The 17702-nt window shown below is 41.9% G+C and overlaps 1 protein-coding gene across 2 annotated transcripts; it reads right to left on the bottom strand.

The window, feature by feature from the left end:
* xrcc3 (X-ray repair complementing 3) lies at positions 1-17560 on the bottom strand. Of its 2 annotated transcripts, none has more exons than XM_036985219.2 (7): positions 17333-17560; positions 4637-4774; positions 2731-2943; positions 2307-2461; positions 1779-1991; positions 1311-1357; positions 1-1044 (listed from the first exon to the last, which is right to left on the bottom strand). In XM_036985219.2, the coding sequence occupies exons 1-7, from the start codon at positions 17403-17405 to the stop codon at positions 750-752; spliced, it is 1134 nt and encodes a 377-aa protein (XP_036841114.1). In that variant the 5' UTR covers positions 17406-17560; the 3' UTR covers positions 1-749. The 2 variants fall into 2 exon arrangements, with proteins under 2 accessions (XP_036841114.1, XP_036841115.1); XM_036985220.2 differs by having other exon boundaries at positions 17403-17528.
* Between the last annotated feature and the right edge of the window lie 142 nt (positions 17561-17702).

Raw genomic sequence — 17702 nt, 5'->3', positions numbered from 1 at the left:
TTAGCTTTACCCACCAATTTTATTTACCACTACATCACTGGATAGAACGTCCTCTAACATGTGAAACAAATAAAAGACTTTGGCCAGAATTCAATCGTTGCAGATAGTTTTCTGCACTGTTTTCAGAAGTGCATTTGACTTGCAGAACAGCATGTCCTGGTTGGAGTGAAATTACACTATTTAGAAACCGTCAGTGCTGTTGCTAGGATGTGCTGTTGTCAGTACTAATTGGCATACACCACAGGCCTGCCGATTTCTAAATCAAGTGTCAGCTCCCTCCAACAGGAACACGCTGCTATGCAAATGAAACTTCAGAAGTGTAGTGCAAAAATATATATATATTTTTGCAATAGCCTATATTACATTCTGTTGTGAAAAGAAAAGCAAAAAATGTCTGCTGCTAAAAATGTATTTCGATTTTTTTTTAAAGGTGGTTTGTCAGGATTTCCATATCATTTGACACATAATACTTTCATACTTTTTCTACTATCTTCTCTCTCCTTTTAAATGCATATAGGCTTCACTATGGAATGTCGAAGCACAAAGTAAGGCAACAGTCCTGCCATCCTGCAGTGTCCACTCTCCTCCAGTGTGCATTCCCTGCTGGAATCACCTGATACAAAAAATGCCTTTGTGGTTACAATATTACCAAGAAAACTGCAGAGCATCTAAACAGTGTGCGGGTCCCTATCATTTTCCCATTTGGCACTTTTTTCCTGTATCCTATAACTGTAAAAGTTTAATCGGATTTAGGTACCATCGTTCAGGCCCAATTCGCCTGTGGTTTCAAGTCTCTTGGTAACGCTGTTGGTGACAGACCGGGGTCTGTTTGGCAGCCCTCTCACTCCTTCCTCCCACACCCCACACAGGCAGCTGGCTCTGGGGAGGTGGGGGGCGAACACCACCTCCAGCCTGCGAGGGGCGCTGGTACCGCCCTGCTCCCCGGTGCCCACACAGCCCGGGAGGCGGAGCAGCATCAGCCTCACCATCACCTGGTTGGCCCAGGCCATGCCCAGGGCGGGCAGCACCTTATTGTCCACCAACCTGAGAAAGAAGCATGTGGACGGACACAAACACACACAGTCGCGTCAATAATGTCTGATCCCTGGCCGTGACCCCACTCTCCGAGGGTGTTTCAGGGGGAGTGGGGTAAACAAACACCACTTTTTCCAATTCACACGTATTTATACACACTGCTACATGTGTGAAATAGGACAAATGTAAGCACCCACCTAATTATTACTACAACACAAAGACACAAAGCCATACACACACACTAGTAAATATACCAGGAGACTCAAACAGCTTACCCAAAGTTACAGTGTGCTGGATCTGGCCCATCCATTACATCTGTCACCTGAATAGGTACGGTGTAATAACTCATTACATTATTCTGAACATACCGCTAGCTTTTGTTCATCTATAGGGTCAGGCTAACATAATATAATTACATTAATAATTACATAACATAATTACATTATACAATGCAATATCAATAGAACACATCCAACATCATTCATTGTATTGATCCTTTATTTAAAACAGCAAAGTCACATTGAGATTAACACGTCCTTTTCAAGTGAGCCAAGAATAATAATACATCATCGGACATGCATGTGTAGCAGCAGACCTAGGTGAAATACTCGGAAGTTTCCGGATATACTCGAGTTTGCACTTTGGAACTATTCCAGTGTTTCCCTACTAGTACCAGGAAAACCTAAATAGTCTGATATAGTGAATTTGACCTGGGCCTGCTGAGTAGTTAAGGCTTTCCCTACCTGGTTGATGCACAGCACCGGGGTACTGTAGTTGTGACTCAGGCGGTGGAGAGTGGCGGCAAAGGCCAGCATGTGGCGGGCTCTCTCGATACCCTCGTCCGCCTGGAACTCGCTGCGGAACAGAGCCGCCACCGAGTCCACCACCACCAGCCGAACAAGGCCCCGGGAGAGCAGAATGGGCACCCGCTGGGACACGCAGGCCTGCAGTGCACCCTGTTGGCACAGCACAGAAACACTGGTCACATGTATATTAGGAAGCACAGGTGACCAGAAAGTATTAGCACAGGTGAGAGGAGAGAGCATATGGTTCTTACAGTCTCACTAGAACAGCTTATGGAATGCTCCTCATCATGTTTGAACCAAAATATTTTGTATCTTTTACTTCTGCAATAAATGGGAACATAACCTAACTACATATCTGGAAAGCCAATTGCATGTGGACACGTCATGAACTGCTTTCAACCTGTGCCAGTGGCGTTTTATAGTAATTCTCCACTAAAGTGGGTGTCTGTTGCACCACTGTCCTACCAGATCGGCAGCATGCTCTATATAGATGTTGTCGCTGAAACGGATGCTCTGTATCAGGGCATGGGGAAGCTCTGGCCGCAGCCGAGCCTGCTGGGTAATGAGCTGCCGCAGACGCTTGATGGGAAACGAGTCTTCTGTGCAAATATACACAGCTCCTGCAGGTGTAAAGACACATGCACATACAAAATATCATGCCATAAGCCTCACTATCTGCCAATAATGAAAAAGTTACAATATTTAGACAATACGGTTTACAGGCAGAACATCAGGACAAAACACTGCCAACAAAGAGCTGGGTCGCATTTATAAGGGCATGCAATGGAAAACGTTTTAAAATGTTTTGCAACAAATTATGTGTTCCTTATTGGAGAGGCTAGTCCAATTCGTCCCTCCCCGATTCAGTCCATTTTATCCATTAGGTCACCTGAATTGAGCCCTCCATACGCCAGTGGGTACTGCACAGAAAGACACAGCTGCAAGCCAAACTGGGTCTTTCCTGCACTGCTCTCCCCTGCCAGTTCTGTGATGCCGCTCAACGGTATACCACCTCGCAGTAGAGCGTCCAGAACAGGGCAAGCCAAACTTAGCTTGTGTCCAGGTTCCAAAGAGGGACACTCTCCACGGTGCACTTGTAAGGCTGTGTGAAAACAAACAATCCGTTACTTTGAATAATAAACTAAAACTTGTTTGAGACTAGGATTGTAAAGCCTAGGCTACAATCACTTCCGGGTGGCTGGATACAGTGGTAGAGTGCATCTCCAACTCTGGTGAGTTACTGGGGGTGCAGGCTTTTGTTAATTAATGCAATGCTGCAGAGGACTGAAAATGTCTCGGTTACTTTTTAAACCTCCTGTTTTGGACTCAAATTTTTTTTTTAAGAAAATAAATTAAACTAGGCTACTTTTCCATTTGCCAGTCAGAAAAAAAAGTCTGCCCTGCCCTCTCTCACTAGAATGAACGATATGCATCTTATAGCAATCTATTGATTGAACAGGCAGTCAGTCGCAAGGCGAGCGCTGACAGGGAAACACTGCTGATTTGACAATCTGCCCTCTGTCCCACCTCCCGTTACCTGTTGGCAGTGTGATTTGTGCGCAGTGGTTGGCTGCAGTCAAATTTCTTTACATGGAGGAGAGCATGATGCACCTTCATCTCGGTGTGTGAATTTCAGGGCTATACAGTGCGACTATTTTACTCGCACATGCGCCTAAAAATAAAAACATCCCAACAGAATGTTGCCACCACCATTGCTTCACCGTAGGGATGGTGACAGGTTTCCTCCAGCTTGGCATTCAGGCCAAAAAGTTCAATTTTGGTTTCGTCAGACCAGAGAATCTGGTTTCTCATGGTCTGAGTCCTTTAAAAGTGCCTTTTGGCACACTCCAAGTGGGCTGTCATGTGCCTTTTACTGAGGAGTGGCCACTCTACAATAAAGGCCTGATTGGTGGATTGCTGCAAAGATGGTTGTCCTTCTGGAAGGTTCTCCAGTCTCCACATATGAACTCTGGACGTCTGCCAGAGTGACCATCTGGTTCTTGGTCACCTCCCTGACCAAGGCTCTTCTCCCCCAACTGCTCAGTTTGGCCAGACAGCTATAGGAAGAGTAGTGGTGGTTCCAAACTTCTTCAACTTAAGAATGATGGAGGCCAATGTGTTCATGGGGACCTTCAATGCTGCAGAAATGTTTTGGTATCCTTCCCCAGATCTGTGCCGACACAATCCTGTCTCGGAGCTCTACGGACAATTCCTTCGACCTCATGGCTTGGTTTTTGTCTCTGACATGCACTGTTAACTGTGGGACCTTACATAGACAGGTGTGCGCCTTCCAAATCATGTCCAATCAACTGAAATTACCACAGGTGGACTCCAATCAAGTTTTAGAAACATCAAGGATGATCAATGGAAACAGGATGCACCTGAGCTCAATTTCGAGTCTCATAACCAAAAGGGTATGAATATTTATGCAAATAAGGTTTTGTTTTGTATTTCTAAAAACTTGTTTTCGCATTGTCATTATGGGGTATTGTGTGTAGATTCAGGAGTAAAAATGTTTTGTCAATTATAGAATAGGGCTGTAACATAAGAAAATGTTGAAAAAGTAAAGGGGTCTGAATACTTTCCGAATGCATGTTGACATGATTTTGCTGTACAAAAAAATCTATGCAAATGTATGGTTTTTGCATCACTTAGTCTAGCCAGCACTAAAACACCTGTCTAAACATAGCTAGCTAGTTGGTGTGTTAGTGCTGGGCCTGAATCAAAATCTGCACACCCAGTAGCTCTCCATGTTTGGAGTTGGAGAACCCTGCAATAGAATAGAGCACGCCTACCTGTTACAGGTGAATGTCTGCGGTAAGAGACAGCAACAGCTGTGTGCAGGTGTTGCACGTCTGACTTTGACAGGTGGGTGAGTCGTTGTAGATCCGGACCCGAGAGACTGAGAATCTCCCTCGCTGATTTCACATTAGCTAAGATCAACATAAATTAATAATGAGCAGACGCACCTACAGCATACATTTTAACACCACAACGTTGACTAGCAAAGCGAAATGTTATAGATACATTGCCTTCAGATGGTATACACACACCTATTGACTTTATCCTAATGTTTTGTATTACAGCCTGAATTTAAAATGGATTACATTTTTTGTCACTGGCCTACACACTATAACCTGTATATTATTAAAAAATGAAAAGCTCAAATGTTTTGAGACCAGTATTCAACTCCTTTGTTCTGGCAAGCCTAAATAAGCTCAGGAGTAAACATGTGCTTAAGTCACATAATAAGTTGCATGGACTCACTGTGTGCAATAATAGTGTTTAACATTATTTTTTTAATGACTACTTCATCTCTGTACCCCACACATACAGATAATAGTAAGGTCCCTCAGTGGAGCAGTGAATTTCAACACAGATTCAACCACAAAGACAAGGGAGATTTTCCAATGCCTCGCAAAGAAGGGCACCTATTGGTAAATGGGAGAAAAAAAAGCAGACATTGAATATCGATTTGAGCATGGTGAAGTTAATTACACTTTGGATGGTGTATCAATATACCCATTCACTACAAAAAGATACAGGTGTCCTTCCTAACTCAGTTGCTGCAGAAGGAAACAGCTCAGGGATTTCACAATGAGGCCAATGGTGACTTTAAAACAGTTAACTTCTTGGATATAGGGGGTGCTCTTTGAATTTTTGGATAAAAAAACGTTTTAAACAAGATATTTTGTCACGAAAAGATGCTCGACTATGCATATAATTGACATCTTTGGAAAGAAAACACTGACGTTTCCAAAACTGCAAAGATATTGTCTGTGAGTGCCACAGAACTGATGCTACAGGTGAAGATGAAAGATGAAATTTCAAACAGGAAGTGCCCCAGATTTTGAAGGCGCTGTGTTCCAATGAGTCCTTATATGGCTGTCAATGGGTCACGAATGAGCTTAGACTTTCTGTCGTTTCCCCATAGTGTTGACAGCATTGTGACGTATTTGTAGGCATATCATTGGAAGATTGACCATTTTACACTACATATACCAGGTGGTCGCTTGGTGTCCTCCGTCGCAATTATTGCGTAATCTCCAGCTGCGTGTATTTTTCCGTTTGCTTCCGAGGAGAAACCCAACTGCCACAAATGATTTATCATCGAATAGATATGTGAAAAACACCTTGAGAATTGATTCTAAACAACGTTTGCCATGTTTCTGTCGATAATATGGAGTTAATTTGGTAAAAAGTTCGGCGTTGTAGAGACTGCATTTTCAGATTTTTTTCTTAGCCAAACGTGATGAACAAAACGGAGCGATTTCTCCTACACAAATAATCTTTTTGGAAAAAATGAACATTTGCTATCTAACTGAGAGTCTCCTCATTGAAAACATCCGAAGTTCTTCAAAGGTAAATGATTTTATTTGAATGCTTTTCTTGTTTTTGTGAAAATGTTGCCTGCTGAATGCTAGGCTTAATGCTATGCTAGCTATCAATACTCTTACACAAATGCTTGTGTAGCTATGGTTGAAAAGCATATTTTGAAAATCTGAGATGACAGTGTTGTTAACAAAAGGCTAAGCTTGTGAGTGAATATATTTCTTTCATTTCATTTGCGATTTTCATGAATAGTTAACGTTGCGTTATGGTAATGAGCTTGAGGCTATGATTACGCTCCCAGATACGGGTTTGCTCGACGCAACAAGTTAAGAGTTGAATGTGATAGGAGAAAACTGTAGTTACAATACTAACCTAATTGAGAGTGAAAAGGAAGCCTGTACAGAACAAAAATATTCCTAAACCTACATTCTGTTTGTAACAAGGCACTAAAGTAATACTGTCAGAAATGTGGCAAAGCAATTCACTTTTTGGCCTGAATACAAAGTGTGGTATTGGATATGCTCCAAACATATTACGAGATATCACTCTCCATATTTTCAAGCATAGTGATGGCTGCATCATGTTATGGGTATGCTTGTAATCGTTAAAACTGGTGAGTTTAAGATAAAAAAACAAACAGAATGGAGCTAAGCACAGGCAAAATCCTAGAAGAAAACCTGGTTCAGTCTGACTGCCACCAGACACTGGGAGATTAATTCACCTTTAAGCACGACAAAAACCTAAAACACAAGGCCAAATCTACACTACAGTTGCTTACCAAGAAGACAGTGAATGTTCCGGAGTGGCCTAGTTACAGTTGTTACAAATGTTGCACAATCCAGGAGTGGAAAGCTCTTTGAGACCTACCCAGAAAGACTCACAGCTATAATTTCTGCCAAAGGTGCTTCTACACAATATTGACTCAGAGTTGTGAATACTTATGTAAATAAGATATTTCTATATTTAATTTTCAATAAATTAGCAAAAAAAATCCAAAAAGGTGGTTTTCACTTTGTCATTATGGGGTATTGTTCGTAGATGGGTGATATAAAAAAAACGATTTCATCAATTTTGAGTTCAGTCTAACACAACAAAATGTGGAATAAGTCAAGGGGTATAACATTAGCTACGTTTCCATGTCATATGGCAATACAACACAGGAGGTTGGTGGGACCTTAATTGGAGAGGATTGGCTCATGGTAATAGCCTACCACAGTATGAGTCATAACACACAAACTTAACGGTCAAACATGGAAATGGTTCCAATCGTTTTCCCACCACTCGTTTAGCCATTGTGAATTTTAGAAACACTTCAAATAATGGCTGTGTATCGTGTAGGCTTACCCTGGCGTGATGTATTCATAATCGTGTACATCTCTCTCAGACAAGGCGACTTCTCAATATATTCGCCTGTATTTACCCCCCTGAAATTAAATGCTAATTAGCTGCTATCATACAGCATGACAAATGCCTGTCTCAAGCTTCACGTCACCTCACCAGGGCCATGATGACCTGGACAAGACTGTCAAATCGAGGCAAAGGTAAGAATCTCTGGATTAACTATCTAATGTTAGCTAAATGTATTAATAAATTGGCTAAAGTTTTTTAAAATAGACCATTCAATTAAATATGCCTGTAATCTAGCTAGCTAGCTCGCTCACAGTCAGATAATTAGCAACATTAGCCTGGCTAGATAGCTACATTAGCCATCGACTTGTCTAGTCATTTAAATGCATGAGAACCTTCTTTGGCTTTTATAAACCAACAGTCTAGCTTGCTAATTAACTTAAATGGTGAAGCTAGGGCTAGGCGTTCTTGATAATGTTGGTTTGTGTCTGGGTGAGGGGTGAGACATACTACTTCAAGTACTACTACTTGTAACTACCCTAGCTAGCTGTATTATTTTAGTCTGGCTTTGATAGGTTTCAGCAGTCAACAGTGTGCTTACTTTACTGCAGGAAAACATTGATATGTTTGCTGTAACGCTTTGGTCAGCAGATCATTAGTATAGCTAGTAGGCAAAGTTATGCAACCTTGTTTAGTCCTACCTGCTATAGTGGGTTTTTAATTAATTGGTACTCAAAACATTTGCTTTTTCGGTAGAATTACTGTCATGTTATTGAGGCCAAATTGAAAACCTTATTTGCGCCTTCTCTATTCCAGAACCAGTGGGTGTGCCGGAGTCTTGCCACCTCTCAACTAAGTAAGCGGTTTCAACCTGAAACACTATTCTCCTGCTCTAGTCTGTTTCAGGCATTGCAGGAAGTCCTGAAGACCAGATGTGTGTGACAAATTTTGTCCCAGCCCAGCTCAAACACCGGACTTAAATAATCAACATACTGAATCATGGCAATAGGCTATTTGTAATCAGGTAAGGGCTGGAACAAAAGCGTATACACACTCCTGCCATTCAGATCTGGATTGGGGGAGGGGGGGTATTGATATAATGCATGCTCCACTCTCAAATTGAACTTGTTGACTGATGCCATGAAAGCCAACCACCCCCCAAGTTACCCCTTATTCAACAGTGTGCCTTTTATGCCCCATAGTCCCTCAACTTTGGGCACTGTGGAGCACTCCACCTGATCTCTTTATAGATGCAGACCCAAAGACATTCAAACAGCATTTTGAGAGCAAGCGTTCCAAGTCTCCAATGGTCCCAGTACTGGTTGATGTGCAGGCCTAAATGACCTCAAACAATTGACCTACAGCTGGGGTAAGATTCTTCCATCATTCACACACAGTAGACATAAATGTAAACCACCATGTTGTCTACAAAATGCTGTCATCAATAATTAAGTTGTATGCCTTTCATGCCCCCCTCAACTTCGGACATTTTGGAACTCTCAATCTTATCTCTATAAACACACCCTACCTTCACCCATTTTCCCTATGCTGCTTCCTTCACTTGTTCTTCTCCTGATTTGATAACCTCTAGACTCAGTAACATGTTTAAAAGTGTTGTGGTGTACTGTTTTTGCTACCTTTTTCCCCACCTGTGTAATGCTGTCCCGCTAATTCTGGGGTTCAGACTAGGGTTACAAAGGGTCGGAAACTTTCCAGGAAACATCCGGAAATTTTCCATGGGAATCTTTCTTAAATTCATCAAAAAAAATTATAAGCTAACAGTTAACCTCTTTTGTGGGATACACAAGGCAATTCTAGGTCTTGTGGCATATTTTGGTTAAACTATTCCCAATTCAATGGAATTGCAACCCTCTGCATGCACAGTGCATTCTTCCATAACATGTACAGCTGATCCTCAAGATCTTGCACACTAATGAGATGCTATTGAGCCCACACTACTACACTGTCTGAGCCTAGGACTACATGCTTTCTGGTAAGTTTTGATTACAATACGGGGTGGGGTGAATATATATTTTACATGACATACATTTTTTGTTACTAGTAAATAGTAGCCTACAGCAAAGTGTGTTTAAATTACTTCTAACTTGTTAAAGATTTCTGCTAGTTAGTCTTTGCTACCATGTGGGTTGTAGCTAACTTGAGCCTGCTAACTGAGGAGTGTTAATTCCCCTGTTTCCATACATGTTTCATTTTAAAACATTTATCTTACAAAGGAGTTGTTTAATCTAACTGCTTAACTATTTATCTGTACATGGAATTGTGCGTTTTTTTTTTTTTTACATAAAAAAAAAACTAATCTTTACAGGAAAATGTCAAAAGCACTATCTGATGTGTGGAGACATTTTACTGCAGCTAATGTAGAAGGAAAAGCTGTGTACATTGGCAAATACTGTGCCAAATCATATGTGAAGAATGCAACAAAGATGCAGAATCATCTGGCCAAGTGCATAAAGTTCCCTCAGCGCTATAGCAAGCAACCTCTGACAAAAGTCCCTCTACTTCTATTCGAGGTGAAAATTATGAATCAGACACCTTATCAACAGCAACAGCTCATGGTCCTCCTGGAATCAGAAGTTTTTTTGACTCATTGGAGGAACGTAGTCAGAGAAATTATGATGAATGTCTTGCTAGAGCTGTGTATGCAACTGGTTCACCTCTGATGCTCACAGGCAATGTGTATTGGAAGAGATTTCTGAATGTTCTTCGCCCAGCATAAATCCCTCCAACCAGACATGCTTTATCTACTCATTTGCTGGATGCAGAGTTCAAGTGAAGGTCAAGCAAATCATAGAGAAAGCAGACTGTATTGCAATCATCTCTGATGGGTGGTCGAATGTTCGTGGGCAAGAAATAACTACATAATCTCCACCCCTCAACCAGTATTCTACAAGAGCACAGACACTACGGACAACAGACACACCGGTCTCTACTTTGCAGATGAGCTGAAAGCAGTCATCAATTACCTTGGATCACAGAAGGTAGTTGCACTGGTGACAGACAATGCTGCGAACATGAAGGCTGCTTGGTCTAAAGTGGAGGGGTCCTACCCTCACATCACAACCATTGGCTGTACTGCTCATGCATTGAATCTGCTCCTCAAGGACACCATGGCACTGAAAAAAATGAATACACTCTACAAGAGAGCCAGGGAAATGGTTTGGTATGTGAAGGGTCATCAGCAATCTACCTCACCAAACAAAGTGAGAAAAATAAGAGCACCACATTGAAGCTGCCCAGCAACACCCGTTGGGATGGTGTTGTCATCATGTTTGACAGTCTCCTGGAGGGGAAGGAGTCTCTCCAAGAAATGGCCATATCACAGTCTGCCGATATGGACAGCCCCATCAAGAGGATCCTCCTGGATGATGTATTTTGGGAAAGAGTGGTAAGCAGCCTGAAACTCCTAAAACCTATAGCAGTAGCCATTGCACGGATTGAGGGAGACAATGCCATCCTGTCTGATGTTCAGACTCTACTTGCAAATGTAAAAGAAAAATCTGTACAGCCCTGCCCACTTCACTGTTGCTCCAAGCAGAGGTTACTGTACTTCTGAAATACATCAAAAAGTGTGAAGACTTCTGCCTGAAGCTCATACACGCCACAGCATACATGTTGGACACCAAGTATGCTGGCAAGAGCATCCTGGCTGGTGCAGAGCTCAACAAGGCCTATGGTTTCATCCCTACCGTGTCTCACCACCTTGGCCTGGATGAGGGCAAGGTTCTTGGCAGAAAAATTGGTGGTCATCCAGGCAAATTTGAGGCTTTTTGAGCCTGACAACAAGCCATCCCCAACAAGGTTGGAAAGTGACAGTGAAGATGAGGCCTCAGTCTGATGTTCAAGAGGTGGACATTGAGGAGGTCCAGGGAGAAGACATGGAAGCCTTAGAGGAAGACAACCACAAAGCTTTAGTCTAGAAACTATCATTTTACAGATGTATGTTGAAAATGTTTTTTGGGAGATGCGATGGATCATTCAATATTCCCTTTCGTTTGTTGTTTGTGCTGGTCTAATTCGTCAAAATGGAAAAGCATAAGAATCTGTGCGCTCTCAATAATAATAGTTCATATGGTGCTCTTCCCAGGTTTGTGACATTGATGAATTCATAATTTTACTTCAATTCATATGTTATGTATAAAAGGCATATGTACAAATTGCTTACTATTTTGATTTCTTTAAAACAATGTAATTGTTGGAGTTCGGGTGTTTGACGTGATTTGATCGGTGACTAGGTGCATTTTTGTCAAATAAATGTACTTATTCATTCATGATTATGGATATATTCTGCAATGAGTTCATCTGGCTTTGAATCTGCAACAAAACATGTCAACAAATTAGTTCTGAATTGCTTTAAAGTTCCACTACGTGGAAATCGCTCCGCCATTTACTGGTTGCTAAAATTCTAATGTTTGCCTAATTTCAGTTTGTGACAAAACAAGCAAGAATCATGTTGAGAATAATTGTACCATCTAAAAACGCTGTGAAATAACTCTTCTATAAACAAAAAATATTGTATTTTCAGCTTTTTTGAAGCTGGTGTACAAAACTGAAAGTAAACGACGCCAAATATAAACGTAAGAATGGGAAGCATAACAATAGTGCACATAGAACAGCTCTACAGCTTCTTAAACTTGCTTTCAATGATAATGACAGATCTATAAAACTCACATTTCACTGTGAATTGTTCCGGTCGCCCCAAAAGGTTACATATTGCAGCTTTAATAGAGCAGTGTATTCTGACACCATGAATTAAAATAGTCACAAGAGCATTAGTGAGGTCGAGCACTGATGTTGAGCGATTAGGCCTGGCTCACAGTTGGCGTTGCAATTCATCCCAAAGGTGTTTAATGGGGTTGAGGTCAGGGCTCTGTGCAGGCCAGTCAAGTTTTTCCACACAGATCTCAACAAACCACTTCTGTATGGACCTCGCTTTGTGCACGCACGGGGCATTGTCATGCTGAAACAGGAAAGGGCTTTCCCCAAACTGTTGCCAAAGTTGGAAGCACAGAATCTAGAATGTCACTATTCTGTAGCGTTAAGATTCCCCTTCACCTGGAACAAAGGGGCCTAGCCTGAACCATGAAAAACAGCCCCAGACCATTATTCCTCCTCCAACAAACTTTAGTTGAACTATGCGTTCAGGCAGGTAGCATTCGCCTTGCATCCAACAAACCCAGATTTGTCCATTGGACTGCCAGATGGTGAAGCGTGATTCATCACTCCAGAGAACACGTTTCCACTGCTCCAGAGTCCAATGACAGTGAGCTTTACACCACTCCAGCCGACGCATGGCATTGCACATGCTGATCTTAGGCTTGTGTGCAGCTGCTTGTGCATGGAAACTCATTTCATGAAGCTCCCGACTAACAGTTATTGTGCCGACGTTGCTTCCAGCGGCAGTTTGGAACTTGATAGTGAGTGTTGCAACTGAGATGATTTTTACGTGCTTCAGCACACAGCAGTCCCGTTCTGTAAGCTTGTGTGGCCTGCCACTTCACGAATGAGACGTTGTTGCTCCTAGACATTTCCACTTCACAATAACCGCACTTACAGTTGACCGGGGCAGCACTACCAGGGCAGAAATTTGCCAAACTGACTTGTTGGAAAGGTGGCATACTATACCTGTCAGCAACGGGTGTGGCTGAAATAGCTGAACCCACAAATTTGAAGGGTGGTCCACATAAATTATATATACAAATGTATCTGACTTCTACTGGCATAGTATGCTGTAAAAGACCAAATGCATAAGACAAATAACACGAATTATAACGCAACATGCAACAATTTCAAAGATCTTTACTGAGTTACAGTTATATAAAGGAAATCAGTCAATTGAAATAAATTCATTAGGCCCTAATCTATGGATTTCACATGACTGGCATATCTGTACATCTGTCAGTCACAGATATATACATACATACAGTGCCTTGCGAAAGTATTCGGCCCCCTTGAACTTTGCGACCTTTTGCCACATTTCAGGCTTCAAACATAAAGATATAAAACTGTATTTTTTTGTGAAGAATCAACAACAAGTGGGACACAATCATGAAGTGGAACGACATTTATTGGATATTTCAAACTTTTTTAACAAATCAAAAACTGAAAAATTGGGCGTGTAAAATTATTCAGCCCCCTTAAGTTAATACTTTGTAGCGCCACCTTTTGCTGCGATTACAGCTGTAAGTCGCTTGGGGTATGTCTCTATCAGTTTTGCACATCGAGAGACTGAAATGTTTTCCCATTCCTCCTTGCAAAACAGCTCGAGCTCAGTGAGGTTGGATGGAGAGCATTTGTGAACAGCAGTTTTCAGTTCTTTCCACAGATTCTCGATTGGATTCAGGTCTGGACTTTGACTTGGCCATTCTAACACCTGGATATGTTTATTTTTGAACCATTCCATTGTAGATTTTGCTTTATGTTTTGGATCATTGTCTTGTTGGAAGACAAATCTCCATCCCAGTCTCAGGTCTTTTGCAGACTCCATCAGGTTCTCTTCCAGAATGGTCCTGTATTTGGCTCCATCCATCTTCCCATCAATTTTAACCATCTTCCCTGTCCCTGCTGAAGAAAAGCAGGCCCAAACCATGATGCTGCCACCACCATGTTTGACAGTGGGGATGGTGTGTTCAGCTGTGTTGCTTTTACGCCAAACATAACGTTTTGCATTGTTGCCAAAAAGTTCAATTTTGGTTTCATCTGACCAGAGCACCTTCTTCCACATGTTTGGTGTGTCTCCCAGGTGGCTTGTGGCAAACTTTAAACAACACTTTTTATGGATATCTTTAAGAAATGGCTTTCTTGCCACTCTTCCATAAAGGACAGATTTGTGCAATATACGACTGATTGTTGTCCTATGGACAGAGTCTCCCACCTCAGCTGTAGATCTCTGCAGTTCATCCAGAGTGATCATGGGCCTCTTGGCTGCATCTCTGATCAGTCTTCTCCTTGTATGAGCTGAAAGTTTAGAGGGACGGCCAGGTCTTGGTAGATTTGCAGTGGTCTGATACTCCTTCCATTTCAATATTATCGCTTGCACAGTGCTCCTTGGGATGTTTAAAGCTTGGGAAATCTTTTTGTATCCAAATCCGGCTTTAAACTTCTTCACAACAGTATCTCGGACCTGTCTGGTGTGTTCCTTGTTCTTCATGATGCTCTCTGCGCTTTTAACGGACCTCTGAGACTATCACGGTGCAGGTGCATTGATACGGAGACTTGATTACACACAGGTGGATTGTATTTATCATCATTAGTCATTTAGGTCAACATTGGATCATTCAGAGATCCTCACTGAACTTCTGGAGAGAGTTTGCTGCACTGAAAGTAAAGGGGCTGAATAATTTTGCACGCCCAATTTTTCAGTTTTTGATTTGTTAAAAAAGTTTGAAATATCCAATAAATGTCGTTCCACTTCATGATTGTGTCCCACTTGTTGTTGATTCTTCACAAAAAAATACAGTTTTATATCTTTATGTTTGAAGCCTGAAATGTGGCAAAAGGTCGCAAAGTTCAAGGGGGCCGAATACTTTCGCAAGGCACTGTATATTTTAGTTTTTTTAAAGTACGGGCGTGGATCAGAAAACCAGTCAGTATCTGGTGTGACCACAATTTGTCCCATGCAGCGCAACATATCGCCTTCGCATAGAGTTGATCAGACTGTCGATTGTTGCCTGTGGAAAGTTGTGCAAAGTGGCTCTGATATTGGTGGGAACTGGAACATGCTGTCGTACACGTCACATCCAGAGCATCCCAAATATACTCAATGGGTGGCATGTCTGGTGAATATGCAAGCCATGGAAGAACTAAGACATTTTCAGCTTCCAGGAATTGTGTACTGATCCCTTCAACATGGGGCCGTGCATTATCATGCTGAAACATGAGGTGATGGCGGTGGATGAATGGCACCACAATGGGACTCAGGATTTCATCACGTTAACTCTGTTGGTTCAAATTGAAATTGTGTTCGCGGCCCATAGCTTTTGCCTGCCCATACCATAACACCACCATGGGGCACTCTGTTCACAACATTGACATGCGTAAACTGTTTGCTTCCACACGACGCCATACACAGCCTGCCATCTGCCTAGCACAGTTGAAACTGAGATTCATCTGTGAAGAGCACACTTCTCCAGTGTGCCGAAGGCCATCGAAAGTGAGCATTTGCCCACTGAAGTCGGTTACGGCACCGACCTGCAGTCAGGCCAAGACCATTGGAAGTACCGACCGGTTGGACGTACCGACCAATTCTCTGAAACGACGTTGGAGGCAGCTTATGGTTGAGAAATGAACATTTAGTTATCTGGCAACAGCTTTGGTGGACATTCCTGCAGTCAGCATGCCAATTGCACACTCCCTCAAAACTTGAGACAGCTGTAGCTTTGTGTTGTGACAAAATGGAACATTTTAGAGTGGCCTTTTATTGTCCCAATCACAAGGTGCACCTGTGTAATGATCATGCTGTTTAATCAGCTGTGCCAATATATCCTTCAAACACCAGCTTTAAGGGCATTATCACTTTCATATAATGGGTTACCAACATAGTCAAATAATGATTGACATTTTCATTTAAAAAAAATTATTTTGATTAATTTATTCATACTATTTCATCCTTCCACAAGATATAGTCCTGACACAAATCTAGGGTTGCTACCCAGAGCCGGCTGATCATTCGTTCTATTGGCTTGGTTGCCAGAGACGTGACCCAGTCGTTCAGTCTTTTGTTCGTACTAAATGTTCCATTGTCATACTGGCTGGCAACATTCTTATAACCCTTTCTTGCTAGCTAGCCAACTACGCCAGAATAACAGCAAAGTAGCTGCATTTGCATTTGTTTAAGCTGTTTTCTAGTGACATTTATTTGGATACACGCACAACAATGAGCTAATGATCCACGATTTTGCCTGGCATAGAAGATGTGCTTTCTCGTCAGGACACTTGTTCAGAGGAGCTAGCCAACAACACAATCACTTCAAACTGAAGCTGGAAAGACATCAAACTAGCTGCATTTCGTTTCACCTGTTTTCTATTGACATTTCTATGTATACATCCATAAAAATGCTGCCAGCTGATTCATGATTTTGACTGGCTGACTAGATGCCTGTCCGTCTCGTCTCGACATGTTCATTACTATGGGACAGCGGGATATCCAATTTCAATATTGAAACAATGTTGCAAATATCAGAGACAGACAGCAAGGTTTATACAAATATCTGCTATTTAAAATCAAATGCTAGTCTAAATTAAATGTCTAGATGCTTTTTATAGTGGAAATCAAATCTATAAATTGGCTGGCTGGGCTGATCACAGTGGATTGCACAGTGAGATGGATCAAAGTAAATAGACATTTCAACATCATAGCTTTAGCCAGTGGTAACTTGTGGAATATACAACTGGGTGGTTCGAGCCCTGAATGCTGATTGGCTGACAGCTGTGGTATATCAGACTGTATACCACAGGTATGAAAACACCTTTCATTTCACAGCTCTAATTACGTTGATAACCAGTTTATAATAGCAATAAGGCCCCTCTGGAGTTTGTGGTATATGGCCAATATACCACAGCGAAGGGCTGTATCCAGGCACTCCGCGCATAGCGTCGGAATTACAAACAGCCCTTAGCCGTGGTACATTAGCAATATAGCACACCGCTCGGGCCTTACTGCTTAATTATAGACACGGGCTGGAATGCGGTTTTAACCAATCAGCATCCAAGATTAGTCCCAACTGTTATATAAAATTAGCTAATGTACGTCTAGCCGAATTATGGCTAGCTAGCGAACGTCCGTTTATTTTTACCTTTCTTTACGGCTGCTATAATCCTTGGGTTGAGCTCCAATTGTTCCCAATCCATATTTCCCATACATACCATTTAGTCTGGGATACATTTCTCCATTCTGTGAGGCATCAGCAAGCAAAATGTGAACGGCATGCTGGTTAACTATTGTGGTAACAAAAACACTGGAGGATTGGCGCGCGAAATACCCGCCCACCAATCGTCATCACAGAGCGCGTCGCACCCGGATTAGTGATGGAAGGAACTAAATGTAAATTTAGGGGTGTACATTTAAAACCTTTTTTTTAAAAGCAATAGCTACTAACTGTAAAGTGATTTCATTGTATTTCGGTGTACATAATAATTGAGATACATAAATAAGAATACTGTGTA

This window comes from Oncorhynchus mykiss, chromosome 8, assembly GCF_057628025.1.
Source record: "Oncorhynchus mykiss isolate SJ-2025 chromosome 8, ASM5762802v1, whole genome shotgun sequence".
NCBI lineage: Eukaryota > Metazoa > Chordata > Actinopteri > Salmoniformes > Salmonidae > Oncorhynchus > Oncorhynchus mykiss.
The sequence above is the reverse complement of the archived record's forward strand: the minus strand, read 5'-3'. Positions and strand labels throughout refer to the sequence as shown.